The sequence below is a fragment of the Podarcis bocagei genome (genome assembly GCF_964188305.1).
Source record: "Podarcis bocagei genome assembly, chromosome: 16".
NCBI lineage: Eukaryota > Metazoa > Chordata > Lepidosauria > Squamata > Lacertidae > Podarcis > Podarcis bocagei.
This window is the reverse complement of record NC_138142.1, coordinates 24,971,683-24,987,722: the sequence shown is the minus strand read 5'-3', so window position 1 is coordinate 24,987,722 and position 16,040 is coordinate 24,971,683. Positions and strand designations below refer to the sequence as shown.

Below are 16,040 nucleotides of genomic sequence, written 5' to 3'. Positions count from 1 at the left end.
CTTCAGTCCAATCCCTGACAGCATCCCACAAACAGGGAACTGCCACCAAAAAAGCCACTGCCGCTTCCGAGCAGTTTTCAAAGGCTGCTTCTGAGCGGCTTACGAAGTATGACAACACGAACCTTTGAACCAGAACACCAATAATTTAAAATGCAGAATGAAACAACGGGAGGCTCGGGAGAGGTTCAAGCACCTCCTGTGGCTCTGCCCCCCTTTTCCCATCCGGTGTTCCCCCCGCCCGCCCCTCGCTCACCGCTCTCGTCGTAGAAGTAGTGCACGGCACCTTCAGACGTGTCGTCGAAGTTGCAGGCTTCGTGGATGGCCCCTCGCGGCAGCAGGAGGGAGCTGGCGAACTGCAGGGCGGAGGGGAGGGTGAGCGCACGAGAGTGCGAAGAGGCCCGGCCCCGCTGCAGGTCCTGTAAACTGTGGGGAGAGGCAGGAGGGTGAGAAGAGGCAATATAATATTAAAAAAAACCCACCAACTGAAAAAGGGGGAATTGCATGCATGTGCCACGGTGCTTACCTGGGCGGGGACCCCATCACTGAGGATGGGGGGGTGGGGTTGCTGCCTGCGTTATGCCGCCGCCTTATGGCCTGCATGCGCTTGATGCTGCTGGACCGGTCAGGCTTGGGCCCTTCCTCTCCAGTGGCAGCTGCAAGAGAGAAGCCCAGGCGATCCTTTGCTGTAGTTGTCCCCCACCCTCCCTCCGCTGCCTCCAGATTCTGGTGACAGGCGGCTCCCCACTAGGGCTGGGCAATATATCGGCAAATGATCTGAAACTGGTATGGTGCTCAGGTTGCGATAGTGGTTTCAGGCATTTTGAACTGGCGATAACATCGCGGTGGCCAGGGTCGCGATGTGTTCCCTGCCCAAGTTGCCTGTAAAGCTGGGCAACTGGGTGCAATGTCGCAGGAAGTGTTTGGGGGGCTTTGGCATGAAGCTTGGAATAGCTGAAATAAAGGGCAGAAGGATCTTGGCTGAAGGCAGGCTGGGAGAGATGCCTTGGGGAACCAAGGGGGAGCAGCACTGCACTGCTGTGGGGAACCAGCCCTTTGAGATGACCAGGCTGAAAGATCTGTAGTTCCTCTCCTTGCAGACTAAAGGTGGATACAGTAGTACCTCGGGTTACATACGCTTCAGGTTACAGACTCCACTAACCAAGAAATAGTACCTCGGGTTAAGAACTTTGCTTCAGGATGAGAACAGAAATCGCGCAGCAGCAATGGGAGGCCCCATTAGCTAAAGTGGTGCTTCAGGTTAAGAACAATTTCCGGAATGAATTAAGTACATAACCCGAGGTACCACTGTATATGCTAATAAACCAAATATCTTAAAGCTATGACAGCCTCCACCGTGTCTTGCTTCTCTAAGGAACACAGACCCTGGGTTTAGGGCCGAGAACCCCCCGGAATCTGGCCGTGGCTGGGCAGAGATTGGGAGTGGTGTCCAACTTTTCTAACAACATTGTGAGCTCTCCCCTTGGGCAGTCAAGCCACACCTGGAACATCTCAGGGACTCACCTCCTCCGACGGCCCCTTCGGCCTGCAGCTCCCCCCTCCAGCCGGGCTGGTTGGCAGACTGGCTCCGCACAGCGCTGCCCAGTTCCTGCTCCGCCGTCAGCTTCCCCGCGTGGGACTCCAAATCCGACTTGGAGACCGTGAGGCAGCCCGCCGGCTTCACTTCCATGTGGCTCCCATCCATGCTGAGGACACGGGCGTGGGTTTTGGCGCTGGCCGTGCTCCCGGAGCGCTGGGCGTAATGGGAATGTTGGGGCGGGAGGGTGGTGCCCTCGGGGGGCAGAGGGGGTGGGGGCTTGGCCTCGGCAGCGGGGAGGCACTGCTTGCCGTGCTGAGTGGGCGGGTGGCGCTCGGGAGAGTAGCAGGAAGTGCTGGAGGAGGTGTCAGTGCTGTAGTTGTGCTGGGAGTGCAAGCTGGAAGCCCGGCTCAGGTCGCTGCAGTCGCTCGAGTCCTCGTCGGCAAAAAAGCCCTCGGCGTAAGCCTTACTGTCCAGGAGGGTGCGCATGGGCAGGTACGAGCTGCCGTGCTTGCGGGAGAGGCGCCGGCGGCCCTTGAGGCCTAGCTCCTTCGGCCGGACCACCTGCTCTGGCTCGGGGCACCCCCACAGCTCGCCGTCGCCTTTGACCGTCTCCAGGGAGTTGAGGGTGTTCTGCGTGTCAAAGCTCAGCTCCCCGAGAAGGCCCAGCTCAGGGGAGCGCAGCAGCTCGCTGTCGGAGAGGGCATCCGTGTCGCTGCCACCGTCAGGGGGTGGGGATATGCCAGGGCCACCCTGGTCTCCCCGCGCCCCTTCTCCGGGGCCGAGCGAGGGGCTGTCCAAGTGGGTGGAATTGGTCTTCTCGCTGCGGTAGCTGCTCAGAGTGCTGGGGGTCTCTTTGTCGGTGCCGCTGAAGCAGCTGTCCGAAGAGCTGGCCTTGAGGGGCCGCTCCGGGCGGGGTTCCAAGGGCTGGTAGTCTGTTCCGGAGCAGCGCTTTTCGCGACGGCCGTGACCCCCGGCCTCTGGCAACGCCAGGCTCAGGAAGCTCTGGCTGAGCTCCTCGCTCAAGCTGCTCTTGATTAGAGGGCTCAGCGGCGTGTCCCCCACGCTCTCCGACTCGCTGGCGGTCCAGCGTGGAGGGGCCCGGGACCCTGCCCCAGCAGGGGGAGACTGCTCTGAGGAATCTGTGCTGTGTAGGGAAGTCTGCGCTGGGAGGGAGGGAGGCTGCTTCCTCCCAGCCGGAGGGGGCTCTGCCTTGGGAAGAGGCAGCAGGCTTCCGCTTGCACCTTCCACGTCAGCAGACACCATCGTGACATCACTGGCTGTAGAGAGGGCGAGGCAGAGAGGAGGAGGGCATTACACACAAGTGCACATCTCAAGACAGGGACATTTATTAGCTGGCTGGGATCTTAACCACACCCAAGGATGTATGCATATAAAATGGGTCAGTGGCGGGCCTACATCTTCGGGGGCCCTTTGCAACCAGCAGTGAAGTCTAGGTAACTGCTGTTATCTTCTTCAATGGGGTTGTTTACCACAATCTTTACAACATCTGTGCTACTGACTCTCAAACTCTGGGAATGAAAATTTAACCCTCCCCCTTTTTTAAGCAATGTGAACTATTTACTTCTGTGGTCCTCCGGGATTAGGGGCCTTGAAACTTAAGCTCCATTAGTTTCGCAGTAGATCCACCCCTGAAATGGGAGCATGACGGGTAGAGATATGAATCTGGAGCAATGATATCTGAGTCGCTATGGCCAAGCAGAGTCAAAACATGGTATGTACAGTTGATGGTATGTACACTGATGATAAGAGGAAGCAAAAATAAATAAGCACAACAATATAAATAAAAGTGGAACACAACTTTTCTGCCCAAAATCTCAGGCAAAAGAGTGAAATCACTCCAGAGTGTCACTTGGGTAACTGGGGGGCTTGAGATTTGACTCTCTGTTAACAAAACATGAGAACGGAAACAGCACTGATTCAAAATGGTACCGCTTCCAAGTGCCTTGGACCACTCTACCGTGGGAAGCAAGTCTTTTTGACACTGCTACAGGCCAGATCGCGTCAAGCTAGCTTTTCTGAGACAGTCTCGAATTGTTTCCTCATGAAGTGCTCTCAATGGAGTGCTATTTCCACTCACACAGCTGCCAACAGCAGGGCAACAAGTTCCTTGTACTGAACAAGAGATATCCAGCTCACTGTCTATTGATGGCAGCACTCAATAGGTCTACTCTTAGGAACAATCCTATGTGTCTGAAAAAGCCTGCAATCCACACATTAATCTCCAAGCAGGAAGATTACAGACACTCCTCTTTTTGAGAAGCAGCAATAGGAATATAGGAAGTTGCCTGAGACTTCTACCAAGTGAGCTGCCAGAGGGAGGATGGATCACTCTGGCCCTCTTGTGCTGCTGCATTTCAATGCTGATCGTGGAGGAAGAGATTAGCACGGAAGAGGAATGGAGTGAACTGTCTCTCCTCCGTCAGCCCACTCACTCGCCTGCATAGAATTTCTGGTTGCCTATGGCGAGTTGCTTCTCTTTTTGTAGAACATTTGCCGGGGGTGGGGAGCTGTACATATTATATATGAAAAAAGGCTCCCAAGTGACAGGGCTGGGAAAGATCTTGACAAACTGGAACATGTCAGAGGAAGGTAGCAAAAAAGATGGTGATGGAGACCACGTCTCATGAGGAACAGATGGATGTGAATATGTAGGTGTGATTGAGAAGCGACATGTAAACCATCTCCAAATATTCAAAAGGATTGTCACACAGATGATGGTGCAAATGTTTTCTGTTGCTCCAGAGGGAAGGCCCCAAACCAAGTTACAGGAAAGGGGATTTTGACAAAACATTAGGAAGAATTTCTGGACAGTGCAAGCTATGCAACAGTGGAACAGTGGTATGCCTTAGAAGGTGGTGCATTAGAGGATTTTAAGCAAAGGTTGGGTGGCCACCTTGCAGGGGTGTGGTAATCCTAAGGGATTGGACCAGATGGCTGTTGAGATCCTTTGAAACCCGCTGCCGGTCAGAGCAGAAACACTGGGATAGACAGACGAACAGCCCAGCTTGGAAGAAGGCAGCTTTGTAAGTCTATAAAACTACTTCTTCCCGTCTTGTTCAGGGCCTCCCTCCTTCTTGCCCCACCAACCACAGCCAGGGACCTACCATGGTTCTCGGGTGAACAGTGCTGGAGCATGTCCCGGTCAGCTGCCGTGACAATGACGTTGTTGCTGCCTTGCTCACGGACAAGTTCTTTGATGTCTGTAGGATGAAGCGATAGGAGCTTGAGAGACTTTCCCCCATCACAGACAACCCACCCTCTCACCACCCCTCATTCATGCCTCCAACCTCAGCTATAAAGCCAGGGCTCTTTGCTCTAAGGCAGATGAGGGCACCTCTTCTCTACCAAGGTCCACGTTCCCTTCGGCATAATCTGCTGGGGGCTGCATACTGGTCACAGGCAGTGCAGCCCCCTTCCTCCCCCCTTACATGAAATTAAGCCCTAGGGCTGCAAATTGCCCCGTGCCTGCTTCAAGGCACATGGCTGGAGAAACCCACCGCCTCCTGCCGAGCTCAGGAGGTGAGAACATCAGGGCCACTTTCTGCCCCTATTCAGAAACACATACATCAGAAAGCGGCCAGAAAACGGCAGAGTGCCCACAGTTTTGTAGTGCTGGGAGGATCAGATGCAAGTCCATTTGCTGCAAAGGTGCCTTGTGCAGAGTGGATTTCTCCCACCCCTCCCCTGCCCCCGATTTATAACTGAAATGAAGCCATGGTGTCATGTTTTGGGCAGAATCGGCAGAGGGAATAGTCTCACCTCTTACAGGCCTCCCGTCCTCCAAGTGGGGCAGCAGGTCCTAAAAGGAAAAAGAGAAAGATCAAACTGCTGTTTCACAGAAAGATTATTGAGGGAGGGCAGGAATGAAGTCTGGACCTCCATGCCTTTCAGAGCAGCCATAGCTCAGTGTGAGCGTAGCACATGCAAAAAAATCCCAGGTTTAATGCCTGGCATCTTCAGTCATGGCTAGAAGAGAATCCTGCCTGAAACCCTGGAGAGCTGCTGCCAGTCAGTGTAGGCAATACTCTGACTCAGTATAAGGCAGTTTCCTCTGTTCATAACACTCTCTTGACGAAGTCTGAGGTCCAGGTGGAGGGAAGTGGGGGCACTCTTCATGCAAGGATCTCTTGATCCTGTGCTGAAGTGCAGCCCACCCCCTGGAGGGCCAAGCACCCAACCCCTTACCCCACTGCTCCCGTGCAGCACTTAAATTCAACCAGAGCCTTTGAAGGCTTATCTAGAGTGCCTCCCTGCTGAAGGGCAGGGCTCAGATGCTCTTATCATTGCTGCTGTTCTCGTTTTTCATTTATTACACATATTCTGCTTCCACTTGAATGAGTGACCCCTGGGAGTCCTGGGCTTCTGAGCAGGTCTGCACCTTCCTTGTGGGATGGCAGCATCAGCAACTGCCAGGCCACCCACCTGAAAACTGGGATGTCCCTAAGTCTGTGCATGCTGAGTTAACCTCAGCTATGTCTTTTACATACACAAGATAAAGGAAAGGCTACAACATTGGGGGCTTTGGGGGTGGGGTGATGGGAAGGGAAGCAACTATGGGATAACATAGTCAAGGTCATCCCCTGTCTCACAATGCTATAACCCAGGGTCATCCAAGGAAGCTGAGTGGTGGGATATTCAGAGCAGACCAAAGGGAATACATCTTTACAAAGCACATAAGCTAAATGATGGCATCCACTGCCCATAAGATGCAGTGCCGACCACTAGTTTAGAGGCCTGCAAAAGGCAATTAGACAGACCGAGGACAAGGCTGTCCAGGGCTACTAGTCCCATTGGCTGTAATCTGCCTCCAGGGTCAGAGGCAGCCTGACGCCTCTGAATGCTAGTTACAAGTGGGAGAGGGCTGGCCGCTGGGGGAGGCAGGATAGGCCACTGATCTGATCCAGCTGGGCTCATACAAGATTCTGCAATACACAATCCAGGCAGGCAAGAGCCTGGCACCTGTCCTTCTGTACTCTGCAAATAAATCCTAGAGTCGCAGAATGAGAAGACAGCAGACAGTGCAATTCAGCCAGACACCTTCCCAGCAGCATCCTATGCCATCCCGCCCCCCTCCCAAAAGCTTCTGAGGAAGGTGGCATGTCTCAGTAGCTCGTTCTGTGGTGCCAGGTCCCTTGATCCTTTCTCCCACCAAAGGGGATGACTGCGGTCCCGATAACGCCACCAGTGCTCTCAGCCCCCATTTCCCAACCCTTAGAGAAGCTTCCTTGCTCTTACCATGACCTGGTTGAAGCCAAACACAGAATGCTGGGAACTGCATCTCACCGGAGGTGTGGAGCTGACCTTCCGAAACACTGTCATCTCCACCCCACCAGGGTCTCTGCAAGTAGAGGGGAAGAGGAATGGAGCAGAGCGAAGCTTAAAATTATAAACAATACTGATTGGTGAGGGGCTATAGCTCAGCAGTACAGCATCTGCTTTGTATGCCGAAGGTCCCGGGTTCAATCCTCAACGGGGTATCCCGGTATGTCCCCTGCCTGAAACCCTCAAGAGCCACTGCCAGACCCTGTAGACAGCGCTGACCTAGATGAACCAACAGTCTGGCTTGGTATTGGGCAGTTTCTTAAGTTCCTATGCTGCTAAATGGGATTCGTTAGACCACAAAGCTAAATTCTGTCCCCAGTTGACGGAGGCAATATGCGTCTGGATACTCGCTGCTGGGAATCACAGATGGGGACAATGATGCTACACTCGGATCCCGCTTTGGGGCTTCTTGTGGGCAATTAGCTGTCTGCTTTGAAAACAAAATGCTGGACTAGATGGGCCTTTGGCCTGATCTAGCAAGGCTCACCTTATGTTTTTAAGTAACACTGTCACATCAAATAAGAATAAAAAAAATAATCTGGCCAGTAATGGAGTACAGTACGAGGGGGACAAGAAGAGAGGCAGGGCAAAGGCAAGTCGCCCAACCGCAAGAAGCTGAGATGTACCCTCTCACATCCCTGCTCACCTGGCCAAGTTCCCCTCGTCCGCTGCAGTGCCATCTTCAGCCTTGGCACCATCCGCGAGTGCAGAGTTCTTCTCCACAATCTCACCCTGATCAAACATGGTGTGCAGGCGGTAGTTGATGGTCTTGACTGTGGTGAAGAAGGTGGCAACCACCGCGCAGTAGACACCTGCCACCACGATACTGGGAGGCATCACCTGCCAGGGAAAAAGATGGCTGTGCATAAAAAGGAGCAGATAAAGATACCGCAGGCATTAGCATCCACGTTAAAGTAATCAACAAACCACTTTGAGTGCGCTGTTCTGAAATGCGCAGCTTTTTAGTGCACGTATTAAAAGTAGCCGGAAGGAAAAAGGTCTACATTATTGTAACGAAAGGGAAAGGCGTGATCCAACTGGAAGGGAATTCCAGAGTTTTGGGGCTACCACTGAGAAGGTCCCATCTCCTGTGCACACCAGCGTAGTTGATCTGAAGAGCAGGCATTCAAGAAAGATCTTTGAATCAGATATTTAGTGCACAAACACAATAGAATCCAGTCCCAAGCCATTTAGGGTCTGGAAGGTTAAGACAAGCACTTTGAATTGAGACCAGAAACTTATTGGCAGCCAAGGCAATTGGCACAAAAATCGGAGCTATGCATTCAGATTTTCTAGCCTGCCTTTTCCAGGCAGCAGCATTTTACACCAGCTGCAACTTCCAGTCTATTTTCAAAGGCGGCCCCGCAGGAAGTGCATCGCAGCAGCCCAATCTGGGGGCAGCCCAATGCCCAGCATAGGTTGCATAAAGCACACACACACAAACACTAGGCACCTGTTCTTTGCACAACAGAAACTGATTCAGAAGCACACCTGAATATCCGTGCCTTTGTAACTTCCGTACAAACACAGTTCAAATGGCACAGTACTTCTTTGGAACCAATTCACGTTCAGAATGACAGAAGTGAGCTTCTGAGCTACACAGAACTCTTTTTCAGGTGCAGGTATTTGAAGCAAAACATTTTTTTAACTGTGAAAATTTAGAAGGCAGTGTTGTAACTTCAAGCTGGTGCAGACACCATGAGTGAATGTTTTAATGTTTACGTTCAACTCCCACGCCTGGTGAAAAGAGCTAAAGAGCTCCACTGAGCCTAACTGAAGCTATTTGCACAAAGAAACTCGTCATCTTTTTCAAAGAACGCTGAGAACATCAGGATGCTCAATTCCCTCACCAGATGCCGAGAGAGAGCTCTAACGTTAACGGTCCAGAAAGAAGTATCACAGTTCAGTGGAGGAGCATATACTTTATACCAAGAAGGCCTCATTTTCAATTTCCAGCATCTCCAGTTCAAAGTATACGGGAAGAACTCTTTTCTGCCTAAGAACGGGACAGCCACTGCCAGTCAGAGTTGATGACAACAACACAGTAATAATAGTAATCATAGTAATAACAACTTTTTGCTTATACCCTGCCCATCAGACTGGGTTGCCAGATACCTAGATTCCCAGTTTATTACTGAGAGTCTTCTGAGCATTATTCAGACTGAGGATTTTGCTTTGCAGACTTGCAGTGGCAAAATCCAAACAGGACACTGGTGACCAATTTGCTTTCAGCAGTGATGCTTTGCTAACAGGCCTATTTTAGTCCCAAAGCTGGAAAGAATCTACAGGAATGCATCATGTGCGGCACTCTTGATTGGGCCACTGAAATTCACACACCTGAACAACCCCATCATATCTCACCCCAAAGACACTTTGCAGCGGTGACTCAGAGAAACCTGGCCATTATCAAGTGATGCTCTGACAGCCGTATCCCAGAACCCCTGATTTCCCTCCATTCCCAACTGCACATAATGGGCCTATTTCTTTGGAGCCATTGAAATACCCTACTGAGTCTGTAGTGGGAAGAGTTGAAATAAGGCCACAGTCACAAACACAGCAAAGGGGCTGTGGAGGAGCCACAAGCAGAGCCCACACCTTCAAGGTCAGCATGGCTGCAGCCACGCAAAAACATGTACAATAATTCCAAGTCCTTTAGGCACCTAATTGGGAGCATGCCAAATTCCTTTTATTTTTAGGAAAACATTGGACCATCTACCTTAGTATTGAATTCACACACTGGTAGTGACTCTTTGGGGTTTCAGATGGGGGTCTCTTCCAGTCCTACTTCAAGGTGCTGGGAACTGAACCTGGGACCATCCTTCTGCATGCAAAGCAGATGTTCTACCACTCATTTACAGCCCTTCCCCATAACTCTGTATAGGCACATAGAAAACTGCCTTATACCAAGTCAGACCACTGTCCAACTAGAATTGTCTACACCGACTGGCAGCAGCTGTCCAGGGTTGTTCCCTGAAAATTGAACAAGTAATTAACACTGACGAAGCAGGTTCAGAAGTAGCACTGACTCTCCACCTGTAGTGAAAACATTGCTGGGAGAAGGCATTTCAAGCTTCTCCTAAGCAACACAGACAATCCTTCAGGATTCAGCCTTCTGCAGAGATTTGGGGCAGGGGAGTCAAAGTTGTTGGGCACCAGGCAGCACTAGCCATGGACAGATACCCAAGCCACTAGTACCCGCTCCCCCCTCCTCCGCACCAGCCGTCCAGCTCCGGTTTCACACAGCATCTTCCCCATTATGATTCTCACATGCTTGGCAAGGAGCAACTGCAAGCAGCGAGGCGAGACTGTGCCTGACACAATAATTAAATTCCCCGGGCTTGGGGTTTCCCCCTCCTCCTCCTCCTCCTCCTCCTCCTCCTTCTTCTTCTTCTTTATTTACAATGTGCTTATACCAGTGATCAAAATTCGCCAGGTGCATTTTGCAACTGGTGAAGGTCCAGCTACAATCATGTAGAGATCTCTGGATGCCAAGTTAGCAACTGACCTCTCCATCTGGCTGGCCCTGCCAGCTTTCTTAAACAGGTAAGCAGAAGAGCTTATTCACTGTGTTTATGTCCCAACTTTTCCTCCAAGGAGTCCATGGTTCACCCTCCACTCCTCAGTTAATCCCTACAACAACCCTGTGAGGTAGGTTAAGAGGCTGTGACTAGCCCAAGGTCGCCCAGTGAGCTTCATGACTAAGTGGGGATTTGAACCCTGATCTCCCAGGTCCAGGTCCAACACACTAACCACTACACCACACTGGCTTCCTAGAGGTCTTCTGCTATGGGGCAGCTCTCTTTCTCTCTATATATGTTCTCTCTATATATACACATGTTAAGTTTTCAATTTTACAGTTACATCATTTCCCATTTTTATACAACAGATCTTTTAGACTTCCCACCCAGCGTTCCATGACAGTTCTTTATACATCTTGCGTAGCTGCATATACATTAGTTCCTCGCCTTATTTTCTACATTATCATAACCTTTATACTGAATTGTCAAGTGTTGGTCACAAGGTATCCCCTACCTGGAATTAAGTCAGTAAATAAATATGGGGAAAGCAAAATGCACTTAGAGAAGTATCTGAAATGTTTTCCTTGAAGCTTGAGTTTGTTTTAATTTGGATTGTTTTATTTAAAGTTTTAATGTGTTGTAAACTGCTTTGAGATATTTTTCTTTAAAATATAGAAATGAATTTAATAGTAGTAATAATAATAATAAAAATAAAAATGTCACTGTAAAAAAAAGGTGGCTAGGCATTCCATTGTGGCAACCATAACCCAGGTTTAAGGTGCCATTTGGCAATTAGCTTATATACCTGAGTTTCTAACACTGGTTTACATCACTCATCAACAAAATCTTCCGGGTGTTTGCAAAATCAAGGAATCAGCAAAGCACAAACATAAAATCAACCCATGCCAAAACATGTATTAAAAATAGTATCAAAGCAACCAGCATCAAACAGAACACAGCATAAAGTTGTGCTCTCTGGAGGAAAGGTGGGATGCAAATGTAATGTAACAAATAAACAAATAATGACCGGCTGGAATAGAAGCAGTTCAGGAAGGGCTGGATTGGGCCCTAGTCCTGTTGCTCCCTCCAGTGTTCGAAACTCCCATTGTTCTATTTTTTTTAATAAAAATTTTTATTGGTTTTTCACAATTTTTATAAACACAAACATTACACAATACAAACAAACACATAAACAAACATGTATAATTTCGAATCCTTTTTTCTTAAACCTTACTTCACCGATGTCCCCATACCTCCTCTTTCTGCATCCCAATTTCCAAATTTGTTTCAGCAAATCCTGCCCCTTAGTTTTATCGAATTTTCCCTTATTCTTTTCTTTTACTTAATCTTTTACAGCTGTAATACCCTTTTTTCTAAAACCTCAACATTTTAGCATTCATTAATTTTACAATGTTTCTTAAGATAAATTTTAAATTTCTTCCAATCTTCTTCCGCCGTCTCTTTCCCCTGGTCACGGATTCTGCCGGTCATCTCAGCCAGTCCCATGTAGTCTATCACCTTCATCTGCCATTCTTCCAGAGTGGGTAGATCTTGTGTCTTCCAATACTTTGCGATAAGTATTCTTGCTGCTGTTGTAGCGTACATAAAAAAATTCTGTCTTTCTTTGGCACCAATTGGCCGACAATGCCCAAGAGAAAGGCCTCTGGTTTCTTAGGGAAAGTACATTTAAGTACCTTTTTCATTTCATTATATATCATTTCCCAGAAAGCCTTAATCTTCGGGCACGTCCACCAAAGGTGATAAAAAGTACCTTCAGTTTCTTTGCATTTCCAACACTTATTGTCAGGCAAATGGTAGATTTTTGCTAGCTTGACTGGGGTCATGTACCACCTATAGTTCATTTTCATAATATTTTCCTTTAAGGCATTACATGCCGTGAATTTAATACCAGTGGTCCACAACTGTTCCCAGTCAGCAAACATAATGTTATGACCAATGTCCTGTGCCCACTTAATCATAGCTGATTTAACTGTTCTAGGCGCATTTTGCAACAGGGAGCGCAAGCAGTTTCTGAGCTCTGGGCGCAGTACTGCGCCTACGATTTCTGATTAAAACTGCAGAGTGGAAAGAAAGGAGGACCTTTTTCTGCCTGCCCACTTCCAGCTACTCTGAAGGCTGGAGAAGAGACCCTCCTAAGAATATTAGGGGGGTGGGCAGGGGAAGGACTAGACCATGTGAAAAATAAACATAATATTTTTGCTGCAAATCGTTCATTTGCAGCTTTGTATTCTGGTTATAAAAAAGCACACCTAGACATTCTGTTGTTGGGCCATAACCTACGTTTAAGGTGCCATTTAGCTCCTAGCTTTCCTATCTCAGTTTCTAACACTAGCTCCCCCTGCTGGTTCCTGATGGAATGGTTGGGGGTCACTGTGGTAAACAAGATGCAAGTCTGATCCAGCAGGATTCTTCTTATGTGATAAGCTCCATTAAAACACACACTTGCTATTTTGCCAATGGCAACTCTCCTCCCAAAGTGCATAACGGTTGGAAGGATTTTTGCCAGAAACGGGAGTGTTCTGTAGTGCAAATTACCACCACTGCCAACCCCGAAACCTAGTTTTGGTCCTCGGAGTCTCTGTTCATTACCCAGCAATATTAAGGTAAAGGTAAAGGGACCCCTGACCATTAGGTCCAGTCGTGACCGACTCTGGGGTTGCGGCGCTCATCTTGCTTTACTGGCCGAGGGAGCCGGCGTACAGCTTCCAGGTCATGTGGCCAGCATGACTAAGCCGCTTCTGGCAAACCAGAGCAGTGCACGGAAACGCCATTTACCTTCCTGCCGGAGCGGTACCTATTTATCTACTTGCACTTTGACGTGCTTTCGAACTGCTAGGTTGGCAGGAGCAGGGACCAAGCAACGGGAGCTCACCCCATCACGGGGATTGCAACCGTCAACCTTCTGATCGGCAAGTCCTAGGCTCTGTGGTTTAACCCACAGCGCCACCCGCATCCCTTACAGCAAGATTACTTATTTGCTAAAACTGCCAGGACTAGACTCTGGCTTTTGATTTGAACGTTTGCAACTGGGTCGGCAAGGGATTTGTAAATGAAGTTCAATGCAGAACTATTGAGAAAACTGTATATGTTTGGCTTGCAGAAGAGAAAATTAATGGGGGGAGGGGGGGAGAGATGACAGCATTTTTCAAATATCTGAAGAGCTGTCATGCAGAAGAACATGGAGCAGGCTTGACCCCTGGTGCTCCAGTGGACAGGACTTAAACAAATGGGTAGTAACTGCAGGGAAGCAGATGGATAAACATTAGAAACAACTTCCTAACAGCAAGAGTTGGTTGACAGTGAAACTGACTACTTCAGGGGGCAGTGAGTTCTCCTTTGCTAGTGGTATTTAAGCAGAAGCTGGACAGCCATCCATCAGGGTAGGCTGTAGTTGAATCCTGCAGCACAGTTCCTGCAGGAATAGATGGCTTTTGTGAGAGCTAACAGCTCAAGTTCTTCCCTGGATGATTCCTGAGAGACAAGTTCTCAGATTTCCTCAAACAAGCACCAGGATGGCTTTGCCTGGAAGCCATGAGAGCTAGAAGTTGGTTCAAAAAGAGAAAAGGCTGGTGGGGGGTGGGAAGAGATATTCCACTCCATGTTTTTAGTTAAGTCACATTAGACAATCAGTCAGGCATTGGACTCTTCCATCTTGGACCTGAAATTCAAGGCATTCCAAGCCACCTGTCCATCCACCCATCTTGAAATTCAATCAGTAATTATTCCTTTCTTCATTTAAGCTTCTCACTTCAAGCTTCTCACTTTGCAAAGACAACACTATCTTAACTGAAAGATTCAGGCTATGAGAGTAAACAGAGAGCTGCCACTGGGATTAATTGATGCAAGAAGCTGAAATTTCAAGAGCTTCTAACGTTCTTGACTATACAGTACCTTTGTGCCTTGAAAGAGGACAAAGAAATGAGTGAATAAATAAGGAGGGAAAGCTTCTCCAGGTATAAGCAGAAGCAAGGCGGAAGGCTCCTGCTGTACAGCCCTTTGTACCCTGAAAAGTGCTACAGACGTTAACACCAACATACCAATACTCCCTCCCACCGCAGCCTACTGAGACCCAGACTCACCATGTACAGCAGGAAAGGGAAGGTGAGCAGGAAGATCCAAGTATAGAGGTGGAAGCAGTTGGAGAAGGTGCTCTGGTGCGGGTCAAAGAACCAGCCACCGGTCAGTGAAGCCCAGACGCCCTGGCGTAGGATCTGCAGGACCTGCGACCCCATGTCCACGGTGGGGCCGCCTCTTCCTCTTCTTCCTCCTCCTCCTCAGAGAACACCACTGCCCAGCTGGCACTCACAGATTCCTTCATCAAGGCAGCTTGAGGCCCATGATCCACAAGGCCTGGGGAATCCAGAACCCTCTCCTCCCCACTTTTGGGTCTTACTTCAGCTCTCTCTACAAACCCTTTCCTACAGCAGCAGGGTGGGGAGAGGGGGGCAATTCACCAAAGGTCCATGCGCCCCATTCAGCAGGGCAAGTTCACCACACCACTATCCCCGCCTCCCGCTCTGGGCAACCATCCCCTCCTCTCCCCAACCTTCCCTGTGGGGAAGCTTCTTTCTCCACTATCTCCACTATGGAGGCTCACTATGGAGACTCATGCCATCTTGGCTTCAAAAGATGGGGCTCTGCCAGGGCACCTTGGTGGATCTTCCCAAGGGCTGCAGTGGGATTCCTGCGCCTCTGGAATGGGAGGAGGAGGGAGGACGACGGCAAAATGGGACCACGCTCGATATGGCACAAGCTGCTCCAAAACACTAACTAGTGACGGAGGAAACCCCAAAACCAAGCCAGCCTGCACCGGAAGTGGCCCCTGGGGTGCTAACTGGGGGTGCTGGCCCAGGCGGGAAGAGGCAGCCCCGAAATTGCTAAGGGGCCCCTTGGGTAAGTATAGAGCAAAATTAAGCCGGAGAACGGCCGCCCCCCCTCCAAAAAATATAAAAGGGAGTCAAAGTCCAGTTCACTTCCGGGGTCAAAGGTCAGCTCTACTTGGCCTGAGCAGAGAGGGGCCCCCGGTGCCTCAACCTACTCAGGGGCTGGGGAGGCCGGAAGAGGAGCCCGAGAAGCAGCAGGAACAGCAGCCACGGCACCGCGCATGCGCCATCCTCTCCTGTTTCCCCCTTGCAGGCAGGAAGTAAAAGGGAAGGGTCAAGAGGGAGAGCATGGATGGGGGTGTCGCTCTTGACGGGATCGCAGATATATGAAAAGTGTAGAGAGATATATTTCGGTTTCAGAACGGGAAGTAAGTGAGGTCTGTCTCCGCAATTTTAAAAAAGTCCCAATACTGTATTTTACTGAAAAGTCCTCTTCGACTATAAAAAAAAGGAAAACAGATACAAAGATAGGAGTGACTCGCTTTTTCTAGCTCGAGGCTTTCTGCGCGTAGGATTTTTGGTTGTGTGAGTTTTTCAATATCTGTGAATGCTGCGAGTGACGAGGGGGAATTCGCGCTGAATAAAACCCGAGTAAGAAAAAAGCAGATCGTGAAGCTGAGGCTCCAATACTTTGGCCACCTCATGAGAAGAGAAGACTCCCTGGAAAAGACCCTGATGCTGGGAAAGATGGAGGGCACAAGGAGAAGGGGATGACAGAGGACGAAATGGTTGGACAGT

The 16,040-nt window shown here is 49.6% G+C and overlaps 1 protein-coding gene across 1 annotated transcript in view; it reads right to left on the bottom strand.

Annotated features, from left to right (window-relative positions):
• Positions 1-15,555, bottom strand: part of PCNX3 (pecanex 3) — a 49,447-nt gene extending 33,892 nt beyond the window's left edge. The window contains exons 1-8 of the mRNA XM_081175412.1: positions 14,499-15,555; positions 7,527-7,720; positions 6,794-6,896; positions 5,318-5,357; positions 4,663-4,758; positions 1,522-2,814; positions 524-653; positions 254-423 (exon numbers count right to left, since the gene is read on the bottom strand). Of these exons, the coding sequence (XP_081031538.1) occupies positions 254-423; positions 524-653; positions 1,522-2,814; positions 4,663-4,758; positions 5,318-5,357; positions 6,794-6,896; positions 7,527-7,720; positions 14,499-14,651 (2,179 nt within the window). The 5' untranslated portion in view covers positions 14,652-15,555. The remainder of the gene's footprint in view (positions 1-253; positions 424-523; positions 654-1,521; positions 2,815-4,662; positions 4,759-5,317; positions 5,358-6,793; positions 6,897-7,526; positions 7,721-14,498) is intronic.
• Between the last annotated feature and the right edge of the window lie 485 nt (positions 15,556-16,040).